Below are 16,113 nucleotides of genomic sequence, written 5' to 3' on the forward strand. Positions count from 1 at the left end.
GTTTTTATTTCTAAAAGAACCAAGATCTATGGGGCATTTAGATTTTTTCCTTCTAATCTACTCACAACAAAAAGTCACCCATCAATTCCCCTAGAAGTAACTTGAAGAACAATCGACAAGCTATCCTCTCAACATCATCGAGAAAACCGGGACATCAAAACATTAGACATACCATACAGGGACATAAGTAGATAAGGGGATGAACATGCTCCAAAGAATCTATATGTATGTGTCCGTATGTGCAGCATCTGAAAATTCCTATGTATTGACTTCTGCAAATTGAAGATGAAGGGTACCTTATTACACCCAATCTTAGACACTCCCTTCTTGGTTCTGATCCACTACTTGGCTCCTCCACATCAAGCGTTAGCACATATTTGTTCCTTTTCCTTGGTTAATTCAACTCCACATTCTCCTCATCAGAACCATATTTCCCTCTAAATTCTCTGTTAGTTTAACTTGACTTTGCTGGCTTTACCTTTTCTTTCTCCAATTCCTGGAATGCTATCACTAAAACATTTAGCCATCATCCACAGGTATAAGTGTTGGTGTAGGGAGCACTAGAATCGAACATATATTTTGATGTTGTCAAAGGTTCAAAGTTAATCTAATATGTTTACCAAGAGTGCAGATTGAAGGATTTGACGGATCTAGAGGACACCAGGACCACATAACTGGCAGGAAACCTAGATAGGTTAAAGAGGACCAGATGTCTAGCAGGAAGTCCAGTAGGACTAGACAACTAGTTGAAGTGCCAGTGAGTTAAGAGATCAGACGTCAAGTAATTCTACAAATTGGTAGGACTAGACAACAGGCTGAAGTGTCGGTGAGTCAAGAGATCAGACGTCAAGTAATGCTACAAATGATAAGTTATGTAAGCAATTAGAGGAGAAAGATCCAGTAAAGACGAGTCCTAGTGGGACTGTAGGCGCTAGTCCAACTTAGATCTAACCTAGAAATCTAAGTTAAGACCAAGACAAGATCATAGTCTTGATTAGACAGGATCTAATTCACAATTTATGCATCTGTGCTAACTTTGTTATGCAAGTAGTTTTGTTCAAAGTTTAAAATCTCGACTTGTGCCGAGGTTTCGGTCCCAGACCGGAACGATACTGTTTCGATATCGTATCGTGCGTGCTAATACCGTTTCAGTAATTTTTTATTTATATAGTAATTATTAAATAAATATATTTAGTGTATAATCTAAAAATAAGTTTATTGATTTTATACAAATTCTCAATTATTGAACAACTTAATATTGTTAAAAAAATAATTAAATATAATTTTTTTAAAAAAATGATCTATAAAAAACTTGAATTAAAATTGATACATCATAATATGTTACCTTACTAATACCAAAAAGAGTGGTGTGAATCAGATAAAGCATTGGTTTTTGCAACATTCTGATTAGGTCAACTTCATAGTTCTCCAACGCCCAAATTAAATAATCATCCCATGACATGCAATATTGATATTGATTTATCAACATGTCTCGATTCATCACTGGATGTTGAATTTGAACTGGCATTATTGAAATTGGAACTGGTACAGGCACAGGATAAGGATAACTGGATAAGAATACGTCCTTGAGCTCTGGTATGATGGATCACCATATGATGCATTAGAGTTATAATAAGAAGGTTGCGAGTATGATGAACTTCGATCAAAATCAATCTCATCTAAACTCTCCCGCATATCTTGATAATTATAAGTTTTCTTTTGTTTGTCACCCTTATATCGACGTTGATATTAAATAGCACTACTTCTAGCTCTATGATCAAAATCTTGAGTTGCATGTGTGCAATCTATCTCACATGTCCATGGCTCCGGTGCTAGAGTAGGGACCACTATATGCATCACCACTGTCATCACTTCCATAAGTACTTGCATTACTATCAAAATCACTATCTTCATTTTGAATTTCTCATCGGACTACGGTGTCAGAAGGTGATGATGTTTCGTCACTGTCATCATGTTCTTGCTCATCAATTGCATCGGGTGGATTTTCTCCAATTCTCAATTGACCCCTTCCTGTAAAAACAGGAGATTTACCTTTTTCTTTCTTTTTAGTAAAAATTGCAGGAGCTTTACCTTTGCCTTTATTTATGGACTTTAGTTGGGTTTGGGGTTGGGATGTTTGAGAACGTTTAGACCGAGATCTAGAAAATTAAAATTCTTGATCAAAAACTTCATCATCTTCTTCCTTATAGATATCTCCTCTAGCTTGCATTTTTTCAATCTGTTGAGTAAGAAATTGAGATAGTCGTGGAGGGTCTCCCGTTTCATCAAGTAATGGATTCTCAGTCTCCACGGCGCTCTACCAATTCATCATTGGATCATTCTTAATTTAGACAAATCTAATATCAAATGGGTCTACATCAACTCTTGTTCTTCATGCTCTTCTGTTATTGCTCTTAATTGAAGACGCATATTATAATGAGAGTAGACCATCTTCTCCAAGCGACGATAAGAAAGACGATTTTGTGTTTTTATATGAATGAGGGAGAAAGTTGATCAATTTCTTTCACAACCCCTTGAAGACGTTGTCTGTGAGAGAATTCGTACTGCAATCTTTTTCAAATTTGGAGATGATCCTCCATATTGTAACCACCACTTAGCTGTAAGATAAATAAGAAGAAAATTAAAATAGTATTTATATTTGTTGACAATAATTAGTAATAATTTTTACTATATTTACCTGCATCGATTTTATATCTGCATGACACTGCAATAAGATTGCTAAAAGAATCATATGCCTCTAGAAATAATCAACTTTTATTAATAGTCTCAGCAATTGATTCTCTATTTGTACGTAGTCTTGATATTACATGTCAGAGAGTTACTAATAAATCATTATTTGTGCCAAGATTATAATGGTATTGATATGCCGAATTGAGATAATAACTTATAATAATTAAACATATATAATTATTAATAACAATATTAAAAATTATTTATCATTAAAAAATACGTACTGACCAAATGAATATATTTTCCCATTTGATCGTCCCATCTTATAGTGATTATATAATGTTGATAATTGGTTGGTGATTGTAGATGCCTCATAATTTCCTCTTTTGCTTCATGAATTAAATGATAAACGTTGTCCATTTGTAGCTTCTTGTCCATATCAATTTTATGTAGAACAACGTACAATAGTTCTATTGCTATAAAAATATTTGCGATATAGAATTTGACAGATATAATAATTTTTTGCACCTCTTTGGCCATATTAGAATATCGAGAGGCTTCCCAATCGTTAGAAAAGAACATGATCTTCAATCCGACTTTTTTCTGATTCAACGATTTAACAGGAGAAAGTGAGTGGTAAATCTAGTCGCTCTTGGTCGTAGAATCTCCCCATCAATAAATTTCCTTATTAATCTATGAACCCAATGATGATTATAGAGGAATTTTGTTAAAGATTGACCTTTTTTCACTACCTTCTTCACTATATCGAATTTACTGATATTTGCCATCATCAAATTGATATAGTGTATTGTGCATAGTGTCCAAAATAATATTTGATACTATTGCTCCAATAACTCTCCAACCCTCTTAAAGTTGGTACCATTATCTGTAATCACCTGCACTATATGTTCTGCACCTATCTCTTGAATACACTATCCATTAAATGATATATGTAGGGTGCAACATGATAGTCTCTAGTTGCATCAATAGATTTATGAAATATCACCTTTCTATTGCAGTATAGTAAAAAGTTGATAATGCTCATCCGTGTAGGTCCTGCCCAGCCATCACATATCAACATAATCTCATATAAGCTCTATTGCTTCTTGCATGATAGGGTCCAAGTCTTTATCTCCTCCACTTGTTCATCTAAATATGGACCAACAATTTCATATGTAGTTGGAGGTTGAATACCAGGACTAGATTTTTGGATGTTGGATACCATGATACGGTAGTATGTGTTGTTTGCTGCATTAGGGGGAATATGATTGAAATGAAAAAATTTAGCAATACTTTTACCAATTGATTCCTTTTTCTCTTTTGAATATGCATCATTAATCGTAATTTGCTTGTTAGCTTGGTCTGGGAATGCCAGTGGATCAATATTAGCAATATCAACTGCATGTCTTCATCTCATAGAAGGAAAAAAACGACCAATACCACCTTGCATTGAAAGAATATGAACACTTACACTTCTTCCTAATGTTGCTACAGGACCAGCTAGCCACTTTTATGTCACATATTTTGCTCATAGTCATATTGAGTTCGAGAGGCACTGAGAGCTGCTAAAAAGTCTTCGTCATTTGGAACTTCATCACAACTTTCAAATTCATCATAGATTGGTTCTTTAGAGCTTCGTCTATCAATAAGTTCACGATGTTGTTGTTGTTTATACTTTAATACTTTTTTGTCATCAAATTCCTCTTTCATTGCACGATGAACTTCTTGAGAAACTTTTAGACAATTAGAAACATCTGGCAAGATGTTGTTTAGGAGTGTGACTCCACCATCGCGTCCAATTATATCGCAATGCAAACATTACCAATGGAACTGATTTTCTAATCGACGTGCGTGTCTTCAAGCTGTATCATGAGATTGTTGTTTTGATGTCATTACCTATACATTATAAAATATTAAGAATAATACAATAATACATATTTCCAAGTAATGATCATCATTTTATAACGATAAAAATGTATTTACCATTGGAATTTTATATATAATAATTATATAAATTAAATATTTATTTATTTAATTAATTTAAATAATATATATTTTAAATAGTAAAAAAAATCAGAATAATATAAAAATATAAATATAATTTATTAAAAAATTAGAATTTTTTAAAATTTTTAAATGGAATTTAAAATAATAAAAATATGAAAATATAAATCTGAAATATTATAATTTTTTTAATATAAATTAACTAAATTACGCTATCGAGAAAAAAAATTGCTCAATTTTAGGGCTTCCGACAGGCCACGTCGCGAAGGCTTCCAACGACGTCAGGGATGGGGCCGGAAGGCGTCGGGAAAGCTTTTGGCGGGCCCGGAAGGCGTTGGGAGGCTTCCAACGCCGAGAGAGTTACCTCGCGACGCTTCTAGCCGCCGCGGGAGGTGCCCCGCCTTGCGACGCCGGAGCTTTTGGCGACGCAGGAGCTTTTGATGGCTCCGGAAGCCTCCCGCGATGCCTTCGGCGCCACCTGCGAGTTGTTCGTGTGCTCGTGTTCGAGGTATAGTTGGAGGCATCCCGGCCGTTTGCGAACAAGGAAAATAATACCAGTCTAGAGCTACTCATCACCACCTCGTTGCTCGCGCTGTTCGCCTTGCCTCGTAGTCGCTCGTCGCTGCTTGCTTCGCAATCGCTCGTCGCTGATCCATCGGTGCCTGCCTCCCTTTCTCTCCTTTATACAAACGATCGCGGCGACAGGAGGAATCAAATGGATTCCTTCAATTGCGATAAATCGATCACGCAATAGATTCCTTCTGTCACGTGATCAATTGATCTGCGACGGAAGGAATCCGATTCCTTCTGTACAGAAGGAATTAAATCTGATTCGTAGTCACTTGCCGCTGATCCATCGGTGCTTGCCTCCCCTTCTCTCCTTTATACAAACGATCGTGGCGACAGGAGGAATCGAATCTGATTCCTTCTGTCATGCATGCCATCATGGAGGCACGCACGTGACGATGAATTCTTCGCGCGATGGGTGCCGATTTCGGTCTGCAACAGTAAATACCGTGCGTGCCAAGCGACACGACACGATATTTCACTCCCTGGTTTTGTCATTGGACAAACATATTTTGCAAAAGTTTACAACAACAACCAAGCCTTATCTCACTAGGAGGGGTCGGCTGTATAGATCCTTTTATGTCATTGAACTATATCTCCTTCTATATCATCTATACTTAAATAAATTTTATCTTGTTTTATTATTGCTAACCAAGTCTTTTTGGGCTTCCTCTTTCTCGTTTGATATGTGTGTTTGTTATAGTTTCACATCGAGTAACTGATGCATTTATTGGTCGTCTAAGTGCATGTTCGTACCATCTTAAACATGTCTCTTGGGGTGCGTTTGGCTCAGGGTTATCCTTGATAACCTTGGTTATCCATCTAAGGTTATCAATGAAAACCTTGTTGGTTTAGGTAATCGATGATTCCCGAGTAATGTTCAATGCCCGACACATCAGCAAAAGGGTCATGCAACCCGGAATCGGAAAACTGAGGTTTTTCTTGATTCCGGAGTTAACGAAATTTTTTTATCCAAAATACCTTCAAATAAGAGAAAAATGTGATAAAAAGAAAAATGTAAAGAAAAAAAATATAAAATATAAAACAAAAAACTTTTAAAAAATAAAAAAATGTAAAAAACATAAAAAAAAGTTAAAAAATAGAAAAAACATAAAAAATTAAAAAATAATAAAAAAAAGGGGGAAAAATTAAAAAAACATAAAAAATGTAAAAAAAATAAAAAAAGTAAAAAATAATAAAAAACATAAAAAATTAAAATATATATAAAAAATAGAAAAAATATTAAAAAATTAAAAAACATAAAAAAATTAAAAATAAAAAAAGTAGTAAACTTTTAAAAAAAATTAAAAAATAAAAAAAACGAATAGAAATAAAAAAAAATAAAAAACACATAAAAATAAAGAAAAACGTGAAAAAGAAAAAATTAAAAAAAAAAACATAGAGTTTAAATAATAATAATAATAATAATGGTTGGTTTTGTAAGTAAGGGTAATATAGTAAAATATTAAACTAGGTTATTTATTAAAACCTTCAAACAAATAAATTTTTGTTGTATTACCTAGGTTGAACCAAAGAACATTTGATTATGTTTTATTCCCCATAACCTTGGTTATGTGATTACCTAATAATCACATAACCAAGATTATACATGATAACTTAAACAAACGCACCCTTGGAGTTTTTCTTCAATAAATGCAATTCCGACTTTCTCTCTAATGCTCTCATTTCTTATTCTGTCCATCCTCATATGTCCACACATCCAACTTAACATTTTCATCTCTATAATTTTTATATTCTGCTCATGTGCTCGAGTCACCCAACATTCAGCTCCATATAACATAGCAAGTCTAACTGCGGTTTTGCGAAACTTTTCTTTTAAGTTTTAGAGGTATTTTATGGTCACATAAAACACCGGACGCTCTCCTCCATTTCAACCATCCTACTTGTATTTTATGTAAGTCATCTCTCTCAATGCCTCCATCATCTTGTAAAAATGATTCTAAATATTTAAAGCTCTCGATTCCAGACAACTTATCATCTTCTATCTTAACAATTGTCTCATTACGTATAATATTGCTAAACCTAAATTTCATATATTCTGTTTTTATTCTACTATGCCTAAAATCTTTCCCTTCTAGTGTTTCCCAGTATTGTGTTTTAAATGTGTGTAGTGAGTTCGTTCATAATTGGTGTAAAAAAAAAGAACTTAGAGTTAATCTTTGATGTAACCCTATCTTTATTGGAAATGCTTCATTTACTCCACCTGAAATATTTACTCTGGTCGTTACATTCTCGTACATATCCATAATTAGTTCTATATATATTACGCTAACACCTTTCTTTTCTAAAATTCTCCACATAAATTATCTTGGGACTCTATCATAAGCTTTTTCTAATACCTTATGTAGATCTTGTTTTTACTCCCGATATTTTTCAATTAGCTATCTAAGAAGATGTATAGCTTCTATCAGGCATATACCTAAATTGATTTTCAATCACCGTGGTTTCCTTAATCTTTTTTCTATTATTTTTTTTCAAAGTTTCATACTATAACTCATTAGTTTAATACTCCTATAATTTGCACAATTTTATGTGTCTCCTTTATTCTTATATAAGAGAACTAAAGTGTTTACCCTCCATTGATCAGACATTTTTTTGTTTACAATATCATGTTAAATAATTTTGTACGTCATTCAATACCTTGTTTGCCAAGGCATTTTCATACCTCTATCGGAATATCATCTAGTCTAACAGTTTTTTCCATTATACATCCCATTTAAAGCTTTAAAGCTTGTTCTACTTTTAAAGTCTGAATTCTACGATAAAAATTTAAATTTCTATACTCATTTGACCTACTTAAATTACTTAAGTTAAGTTGGTCACCTAAACCTTCATTAAAAAGTTGATGAAAATACCTCTTCCACCGCTCTTCCCTTCTTCATTTCTCGTTCCAAACCCATAACCCTATGTATCCTCTCATATTATTTTTTTTTCACTCCGACATGCTCATTTAGATCACTTCCTATTAAAATCATTTCATTCGGCAGAATGTTTTGTAATACTTCATCTAGGTCATCCCAAAACCTTGATTTGATAGCTTCATTTAATCCTACTTGCGGTGCATATACGCTAATTATGTTCATAGTTCCTTTCGCCACTATTATCTTAAGAGCTATAAATCGATCCCCTTTTCTAATTACTATAATTTCATCCTTCAACGAACTATCTACAATAATACCCACTTCATTTCTTGTTTTACTCTTTCCTCCTATGTACCGTAACTTAAACTCGAGTTCTCTATCATCTTTGCCTTCTCACCTACCCATTTTATCTTTTGTACACACAAAATACTAATCATTCTCCTAATCATCATATCTACTACCTCCATTGATTTACCAATGAGGATTTTTATGTTCTATATTCCAAATCCTAGACTATTAATTTTTCTATCATATTTATTTTTATCCAACTTATGGTATGAGAATTCTTACCTATTTAACACTACAGTCAAGTTCTTATGAAAATGTAAGCGGTCCTTGCCGAGACGTTACAGTCGGACCCTGCAATGTATTCTTTCCGGGAAACAACCTAGCATTAGCACAATAGTTTAATGGATCCATTCATTGGACATTTGTCATAGTTTTAACGCTAGCAGGTAACCTAACGCAACCCTCCTCCTTTGTCCGGGATTGGGACCAGCCATGACTAGTTCATCATGGGCGGAGTTCCATATTTTGCAGAAGTTTAAAGTAAAAAAAAAATAAGTTGCAATGAACAGTACTCCAGACACCTCAGTTGGTTGGAGACGCCTCTAGTTAACAGTATTCCAAGCTCGTCAGTTGGTTGGAGACGCCTCAGGTGACTGAGGCACCCTAAAAAGGAACTTGGACGGGATAAGTTGTGAGGATAGACCTTCACAATAGTGAAGACGCCCCAGATCATTGGAGGTGCCTCGGAGAGGATTAAACCCGACGTTTTCAAATCAGATTAGCATGCGTGGAGGCGCCCTAGATCATTGGAGCCGCCCCCAATGCCTTATAAAAGAAGTCTTTGATCACAGCTCAAGTACAACAATTCTTTCTATCGATCATTCTATTACGCCGTCTCCTTGCAACTACGACCCCACTATGTAGATTGATGCTCGAGCAAGCTTTTACAGCAAGAACCATAATTACATCGAGCTATAAGTGTTGGTATAATTACATCGAGCTACAATTGTTTATTATTATTCTTGCATAAGAAAGTGTAGATTGTCACACTTTCTTCATCTATGTATTTGTCCTCTCTCTCCGAAGGATCTTCGAGAGAGAATTTTAGTAGATTGACCAATTGAAACGGTTCAAGGGATCGTGGACCTTCATTGCCTCCCTAGCCTCCGTCAACCAGTATCGGATCCCCTACAGCCTAGAAGTATGCCAGAGTTAAAACAATTTCCTCATCAGCAAGAAACGGACCACATGCTACTCTTCTCCTTATTGGGTTGCCTCCTTCAACATCCACCTCACTTGTGAGTTTATTGAACTTTGTAGTGCACTCTTCTTCGACCTTCTCGTCTCCATGCCCAGTGCCAAGGGCTTCCCTCAAGCATAGAGTCAAATCTGTTGTGGTAAACTACTAAAATTACAACATATTTTTAGTGAAGTCTGCTAGCTATGAAAATCAAGCTTTGACCTCAATTCGGAATGAGGCTATGGGAGTTCAAGTTGAGATGAGAGGTTGAGTTCAGGATCTGAACTGGGTTCGGTTCAATAGAAGAAGATGAAGTGGGAATGTGATGGGTTCAGTTCATGCTAACTCTGAGTGTTTCAACCAAAGAATAAGTTGAGCTAGGTGCTTGGATATGACTAATGGGTTAGGCTAAGGCGATCAATTGTGGTGGCGCACAGAAGATTCTGAAGATTAATGTGTCAAAGCAGGGAAAAAGTTGAAGGAAAAGATGAAGGGCTAGGTGCATGTCTAAGTTGGAGAAAACTTAGTTGCATGATAAGCAATCCCCAATCCTCCAATTGGCTAAAACCCTCCTTGGCTTCTCCTTTTATTGGCCTAAGGATATGAGCCTTTTCCATGATGTTTTGTCACAAATCACCCAACCATCAAATAATCATGTTGTTCCATGTTGCTGCATTTTCCTCTTCTTGAACATGTCAAGGCCAAACTGGCCTAGCTCTATTCCATCAGATCACACTATATTCATATTGACTGAGCCCTGCACCATACAGGAGTTGCACATCCAACAGTGCTCGGTGTTAGTGGGTAATTTTAACCTACATCAATGTGTATATAGTTATTAATTATATTTGGATAAATGAATTAGACAGCTACTCTTGTACATATCTGTTGATCAACAACATTTTGTTTTTTTTAGAAGAAAAAGCCATTAAACAAAGTTCACCACCATAGTGAAATCTCATAAGAAAACCAAGATAAGACAAAATTTATTATAAAGAGAAAAGCACAACATCTATACATAAAAAGGATACCTCGGCAATGATCATTCTCTCCTGCATGTGCCTGAATAAAACCTACAATAGTAAAGTGATATGGAATACAAAAGGTGAGAAAATAAAAAATATTGTGAAACTGTGGATTTACATTGTTGAAAATATCTCCATGTATAAGGACAGTAAACAAAAAGGCTGCACCAAATGGAAAGTAAGTTTATATTATCTACAAACATAGCAATGTGGAACGATGATTCACTACTAAGCTACCTGCCGTGTTATTTGCAGAAAGTCCAAATATACTAACCTTAAGATTACTGACAATTGTCTGAGCATCAACCACAGAAGGCTGAAGACCATGTTCTGACAGCATGGGCACCAAAGAGGATACAAAAGTAGATTTCTCTGAATGAGCAGCCTAAATAGATAAGACATTCAAACAAAGATGCCAAATGTTAGTTAATTACTACAAAATACTTCTACAGAACAGCAACAACAAAAAGAAAAAGGTCACCCATTTAAAAGCATTATAACATATAATTTTAGACAAAGGTAGCATGACTCAGACAAGAAGAGGATACATTAACTAGTAACCCAGAAACAATGGTCATTCTTATGTACATTGGTCCAATGGACCAGATGACAATATGAATAAGCATGGCCATGGGACAATAAGAAACTAATGCTATTTCTTTAGCAATTAGCAAAAAGTTTATTTAATATTAGCCACTTGAACTTATGAGTTTAGATCCAATATTTCACAGCATATACCCGCGAGGTAAGCAAAGAATATTACTTGCAAGGCATATGTTAGACGAATATTCTCTTCAATAATATCTTGTCTATATGAAATAGCTTTTGATGCAGCATCAACCAAGTCTTGCTGTTGCTGATCAAATGCCTGCAATATTCATTTTGAGATATTTTGCACTATTAACAATCACAAATTTAGAAGGGAAACTATAGAAGGTAAGAAAGTATTAGGTTGCTCACCATACGCATATAAGCAATTCTTTTTTCTAGAGCATACTTCTCATTGTGTATTTGTGATTCCTATATACAATGCCATAATTATTGATTGGTTCAAAATGATCAACCAAAAGGAAAAACGCAGGCACCATGACAAGCCCTCCTAACCTTTACTGAGTAATCAGCAAGATGCTTCCTTAACTGTGCAATCTCTTCTTCATGCTCTCTGACCTTGACAATAAGTTCCTTTATACATAGATTTTACAACTCAGAAACAACTGGAAATAGCAAATTGCAGAAAAAATCTACAATTTTAAGCAACCGAAACTACCTGCTTCCACAGAGTACTAGAATTGAGACCAGACACTGGCACCAAAACATTTCTAGATGAAATGAACCTCTGATCTTGGTCTCCTCCTTCCTTTTGATGCCTATCAAGAGCAATAAAAGACATCTTATGTTATATATTGAATGTACATCCCTTTAATTTTTTTATGATTAAATTTTGAAATTTTACAGCTACTGAAGCTGAACCAAACCAGCAATTTAGCTTTTGGAGGTCTGTTCAAGGTCTATTTAGTCTTTGGTCAGGTCGTTAGGTAAGCCTTGTGTTGAGGGTTAAGTGTCCATTTGGCCTTTTTTTTTACGGGTATAGAGCTGAACAAAAAAGGGGAGCTTTGACGTAATGGTAAAGTTGCCACTGTGTGACCTTGTGGTCACATATTTAAGTCGTGGAAATAGCATCTTGCAATGCAGGATAAGACTGCGTACAATAGAACTAATATGATCCAACTCTTCCTGGGACCCACATTGGCGGTAGCTTCGTGCACCGAGCTGCCCTTTATAGACCTATACAAACTTCACCCCTTCTCTTTGTGGCATTGTCCGAGATGCCAATTGAAGCAATCAGCTGCCTGCGTTGCTCCTCTCTCCTCCATTAGTCTTATCCCTACTCTCTCACTCTCTCTCTCTCACATTCCCTCCTCACTCCAAGCTACTTCCTCCCAATTGGGTGGGGCTGTGATCCCCCCATCCACCAGCACACAATTTATTCCAGTAAGCAGAAGCACCATCTTTCCCTTGCAACAGTCTTCCTCTCTTACAAACTCTTCCCTCCTGGCCTCTTCCTCACTGTGGCCCTCTTCCCTGTGACTGATCCTCTTCTTGTGAACATGGACAAAGAATCATCCAACTTCTGTGATATTGTCAATGACTAGGGTTTTCTTTTCCTACCATTTCCAGATCAGTGGGAAGATCCAAATTTCCTTTTGGAGTGGACAGCAACCAGGTTCGATCAGAGTGGGTTACTGAACCTTGGATCCCTCCTGTTTATCTGTGATACCCTATTTTTATCAGATTTTCTTTCCCTACGTTAATTTCAAGCAGTAACTGCTGTTTTGTTGCTACCAATTTGGATCGGTTACCATATGCATCCGTGCTTAAGCTTCATTGAGGTAAGAGTGAGTTTTTTTTCTTGCTGATATTGTTAAATGGTTACCTATTCTCAAACTAAGAGATATTGATTGTCCAGATAGGACTTCCAAGTTGTTCTCCATCATAGCAAGTGCTTCTAATGTTTCCTTGATTTAAAGAGTTGTTGCATAGAGTTTTTATCTTATTTCATTTCTGTTTTTTGTTGAGTTGGTGTTAATGTTGGCTACTTTGTTAATTTAGGGGCTGTTTTGTTAATGTTGACTCATTTTCTTCAATTAGTTTGTATTGTGATTGATGGATTAAGACTGGAACCATTGGTCGTGAATATTGGTTGATTTCTAAATCTGTGCTGTTACTGTGTTTATGTTTGTTTGTGCAGGAGATTCAACCAAGAGAAGTACATTGTCTAATTAGCTGAATGTTTGATAACTGGTGGCATAGGTTAGACCCTTAAAAAACTAATCACATTTTAAATTATGAAAAGTAATATAAATGTATATCCTCAAAAGTGGAATGACAGCTGCTGGGTGTTGTGAGAACCATAAAGTGAATAGAAGGGCTATGATAGATGGTGAAACAAATGCTAAAAATTGAATACTTTGCGCCTAGCCATATGATTAGAGCTTTTAACAGCCCACATGCAATGTCAGTGCATGTGTTGCATGCAATCAGTATTGATTGTTACGTTATATCGTTGACTATCACTGATAAAAGCTACAGCCTAGGTATCGAATGATACTTCCTATACCGTGTACCTAACACTAGTAATTCACTTTTTAGCAGTTATTCTTGCTCTAAAACAAATGAAAAAAAAAAAGAGAACAGCATACAAGAGCGACTATTTGCAAGAATTTATAGATAAAAAGACTATTGTATGCTTAAGTAAAACCTAAATGCTGAGATGTGAATTATAATCTAATTGATTCTTGAATTCTTAATTAAAATTATAATAAATACACATTCTTTTTATATTTACCTACTTATCAAATTTGTGCTCCCTCTCTTCCTTGGTTTCCAATTTTAACAGACACGGCCAATTTTAGAGGTCTATATTGGTTTGAACCATAGTCTAAAATTGTGCTTACTCTGTAATCTCCAATTTTACAAGGTATGAAATTCTACTCTTGTTGATTTCTTGAATTCTTAATCAAGATTATAATTCATGCAGATCTTTGTAAATTAGCCACTAAGAATTTTTTTGTTAACTCTGTGTTTTTCTTGGCCTCAAATTTTACATGCATGGAGGATCAATTTTTGAGGTCTCTACCAATTTAAACCAAAGTAAAAAAAAAAAATGCCTAAAGATACCAGACATCAAAAACTGATCTTGTTAAATAAATATGTTTTTGCTTATTTTCTTACCATTTAGCATTTTGTCGATGCACTTTCTTTTATCTAAAAAAATCAGAATAAAAAGATACTTTTTATATAGCATTTTCTTTTGTTGTACAAAATGTTCTTGCTTACACAATGAAAACTTGTTTTGTCACCTTGAGAAAAGAATAAAATGCACATTTACTTTATCTACATATGATCACTCTTTATCACATGCTATTTCTTACTAACATGGTCATGGACATTGTTTTTTAGCAAATTGTCACCAAGAGGAGTATGTTCTTTTACATGGAAGTATACTCCTAGGATGTGACATCTATGAATATGGTTTCAAATTTGGTAGAGAAGTCACTATAAATTTCCATGCTCTACATTAGCTTACCTGCTCGGAGACAAGGATCTAGAGGATGGTGTAGAGTATTGAGATGGACCAGCACTATCTAAACCAGAATGTACTCCAGGAAATTTTTTAAGGTCATCATTAACCTTGTTGCCTCCATACGTGTGCTGATTAACAGTACCAGAATCCAAATTTGATTCCTCCGTTCCAGCCACTCCATTCTGATGGAGCACAAGCATAGCTTGAGGATTCAAAGGTGAATGATTTTCTAACCATCGCCTCTCTGCTTCATGTCCAGCAGAATAATTAGAATAACTGGTTTTATAGGAATCCACCTGGTCATTTGTAGGTACCTCAGGCCTTAATGATTTGACTTCTGACCTCTGACAAGAAAAGGAGAAAGATGACATCAACAGACTACTCAAATAAGATCAAAAAGGTATGAACTGTAGAAATAAAGTAACAATTATATTAAGACACTCATATTATTACCTAGTTATTAAGCTAGACTTTTAAGTTTTAACCATGAGGGAGTTGTGTTTTAATTATTGAGGGAATTCTATTTGCATCTTACCATTGTATTCTAAAACTGATTAAAATAGAAAGAAAACAAATGAACAAAGTAATTTTCTGACATCTTCCATTACAAATAAGTGTCCAAAGATGCTTTGGAATATATAGTTAAAGTTGTTGCCATGGTCTCAGATTCAAGTTGCAAAAACAACCTCTTGCAAAATGCAAGATAAGGTTGCGTGCAATGACCCAATGTGGTCCGAGCCTTCCTTAAGACCCAGCTTGCGGGAACTTCGTGCATCGGAGTGCCCTTTATTTTACTAACACCACTATAACACCACTATTTCCTTGACAATGGAAGTTTGTTTCCTGCCTGCATTTGGCACAGGCAAAGAATAACCAAATTAGCACACACACATGCCAAACTTTTTAAGATGACATTAAATGTAGGGACAAATGCCTAACGTTGATATATCAACCAACACACTCTAGCCACGAGAATAAATCAGCAACGATTTTGCTGTCAGATGGAAGATCAGTTTCTGTATAATGTTTGGATTGCCAAAGAATATCCACTTTATTTACAGATAACAACACAATAATGCAACCTGTTTATGCCTGAGCCCCACAAAATTTCAAAACTAAATACTAGCAAGGTTAACGACAAAAATTCACTACTAAAATATTAAGAGAATCCTTTTTGTTATAATAGAAAGTGTATCATTAAATGCATTAGTTGCATTATCAGGCAGTTGGAAATCAGCATCTGAAACACTTATAGCTTAAAATGACTTAATAAGCACCCAAAAATGATGGTTCTGTGAACCTATAGTCCATATTATAATGGACAGCTCAAAT

The 16,113-nt window shown here is 35.2% G+C and overlaps 1 protein-coding gene across 2 annotated transcripts in view; it reads right to left on the reverse strand.

Annotated features, from left to right (window-relative positions):
• Positions 1–16,113, reverse strand: part of LOC122006565 — a 28,266-nt gene that overhangs the window by 8,164 nt on the left and 3,989 nt on the right. For both annotated transcript variants that reach the window (XM_042562118.1, XM_042562119.1), the window contains exons 3-9: positions 14,785–15,125; positions 11,965–12,064; positions 11,802–11,879; positions 11,658–11,717; positions 11,461–11,565; positions 10,972–11,082; positions 10,704–10,745 (exon numbers count right to left, since the gene is read on the reverse strand). In XM_042562118.1, coding sequence (XP_042418052.1) covers positions 10,704–10,745; positions 10,972–11,082; positions 11,461–11,565; positions 11,658–11,717; positions 11,802–11,879; positions 11,965–12,064; positions 14,785–15,125 — 837 coding nt within the window. The remainder of the gene's footprint in view (positions 1–10,703; positions 10,746–10,971; positions 11,083–11,460; positions 11,566–11,657; positions 11,718–11,801; positions 11,880–11,964; positions 12,065–14,784; positions 15,126–16,113) is intronic.

Source organism: Zingiber officinale, chromosome 7B (assembly GCF_018446385.1).
Source record: "Zingiber officinale cultivar Zhangliang chromosome 7B, Zo_v1.1, whole genome shotgun sequence".
Classification (NCBI taxonomy): Eukaryota; Viridiplantae; Streptophyta; class Magnoliopsida; order Zingiberales; family Zingiberaceae; genus Zingiber; species Zingiber officinale.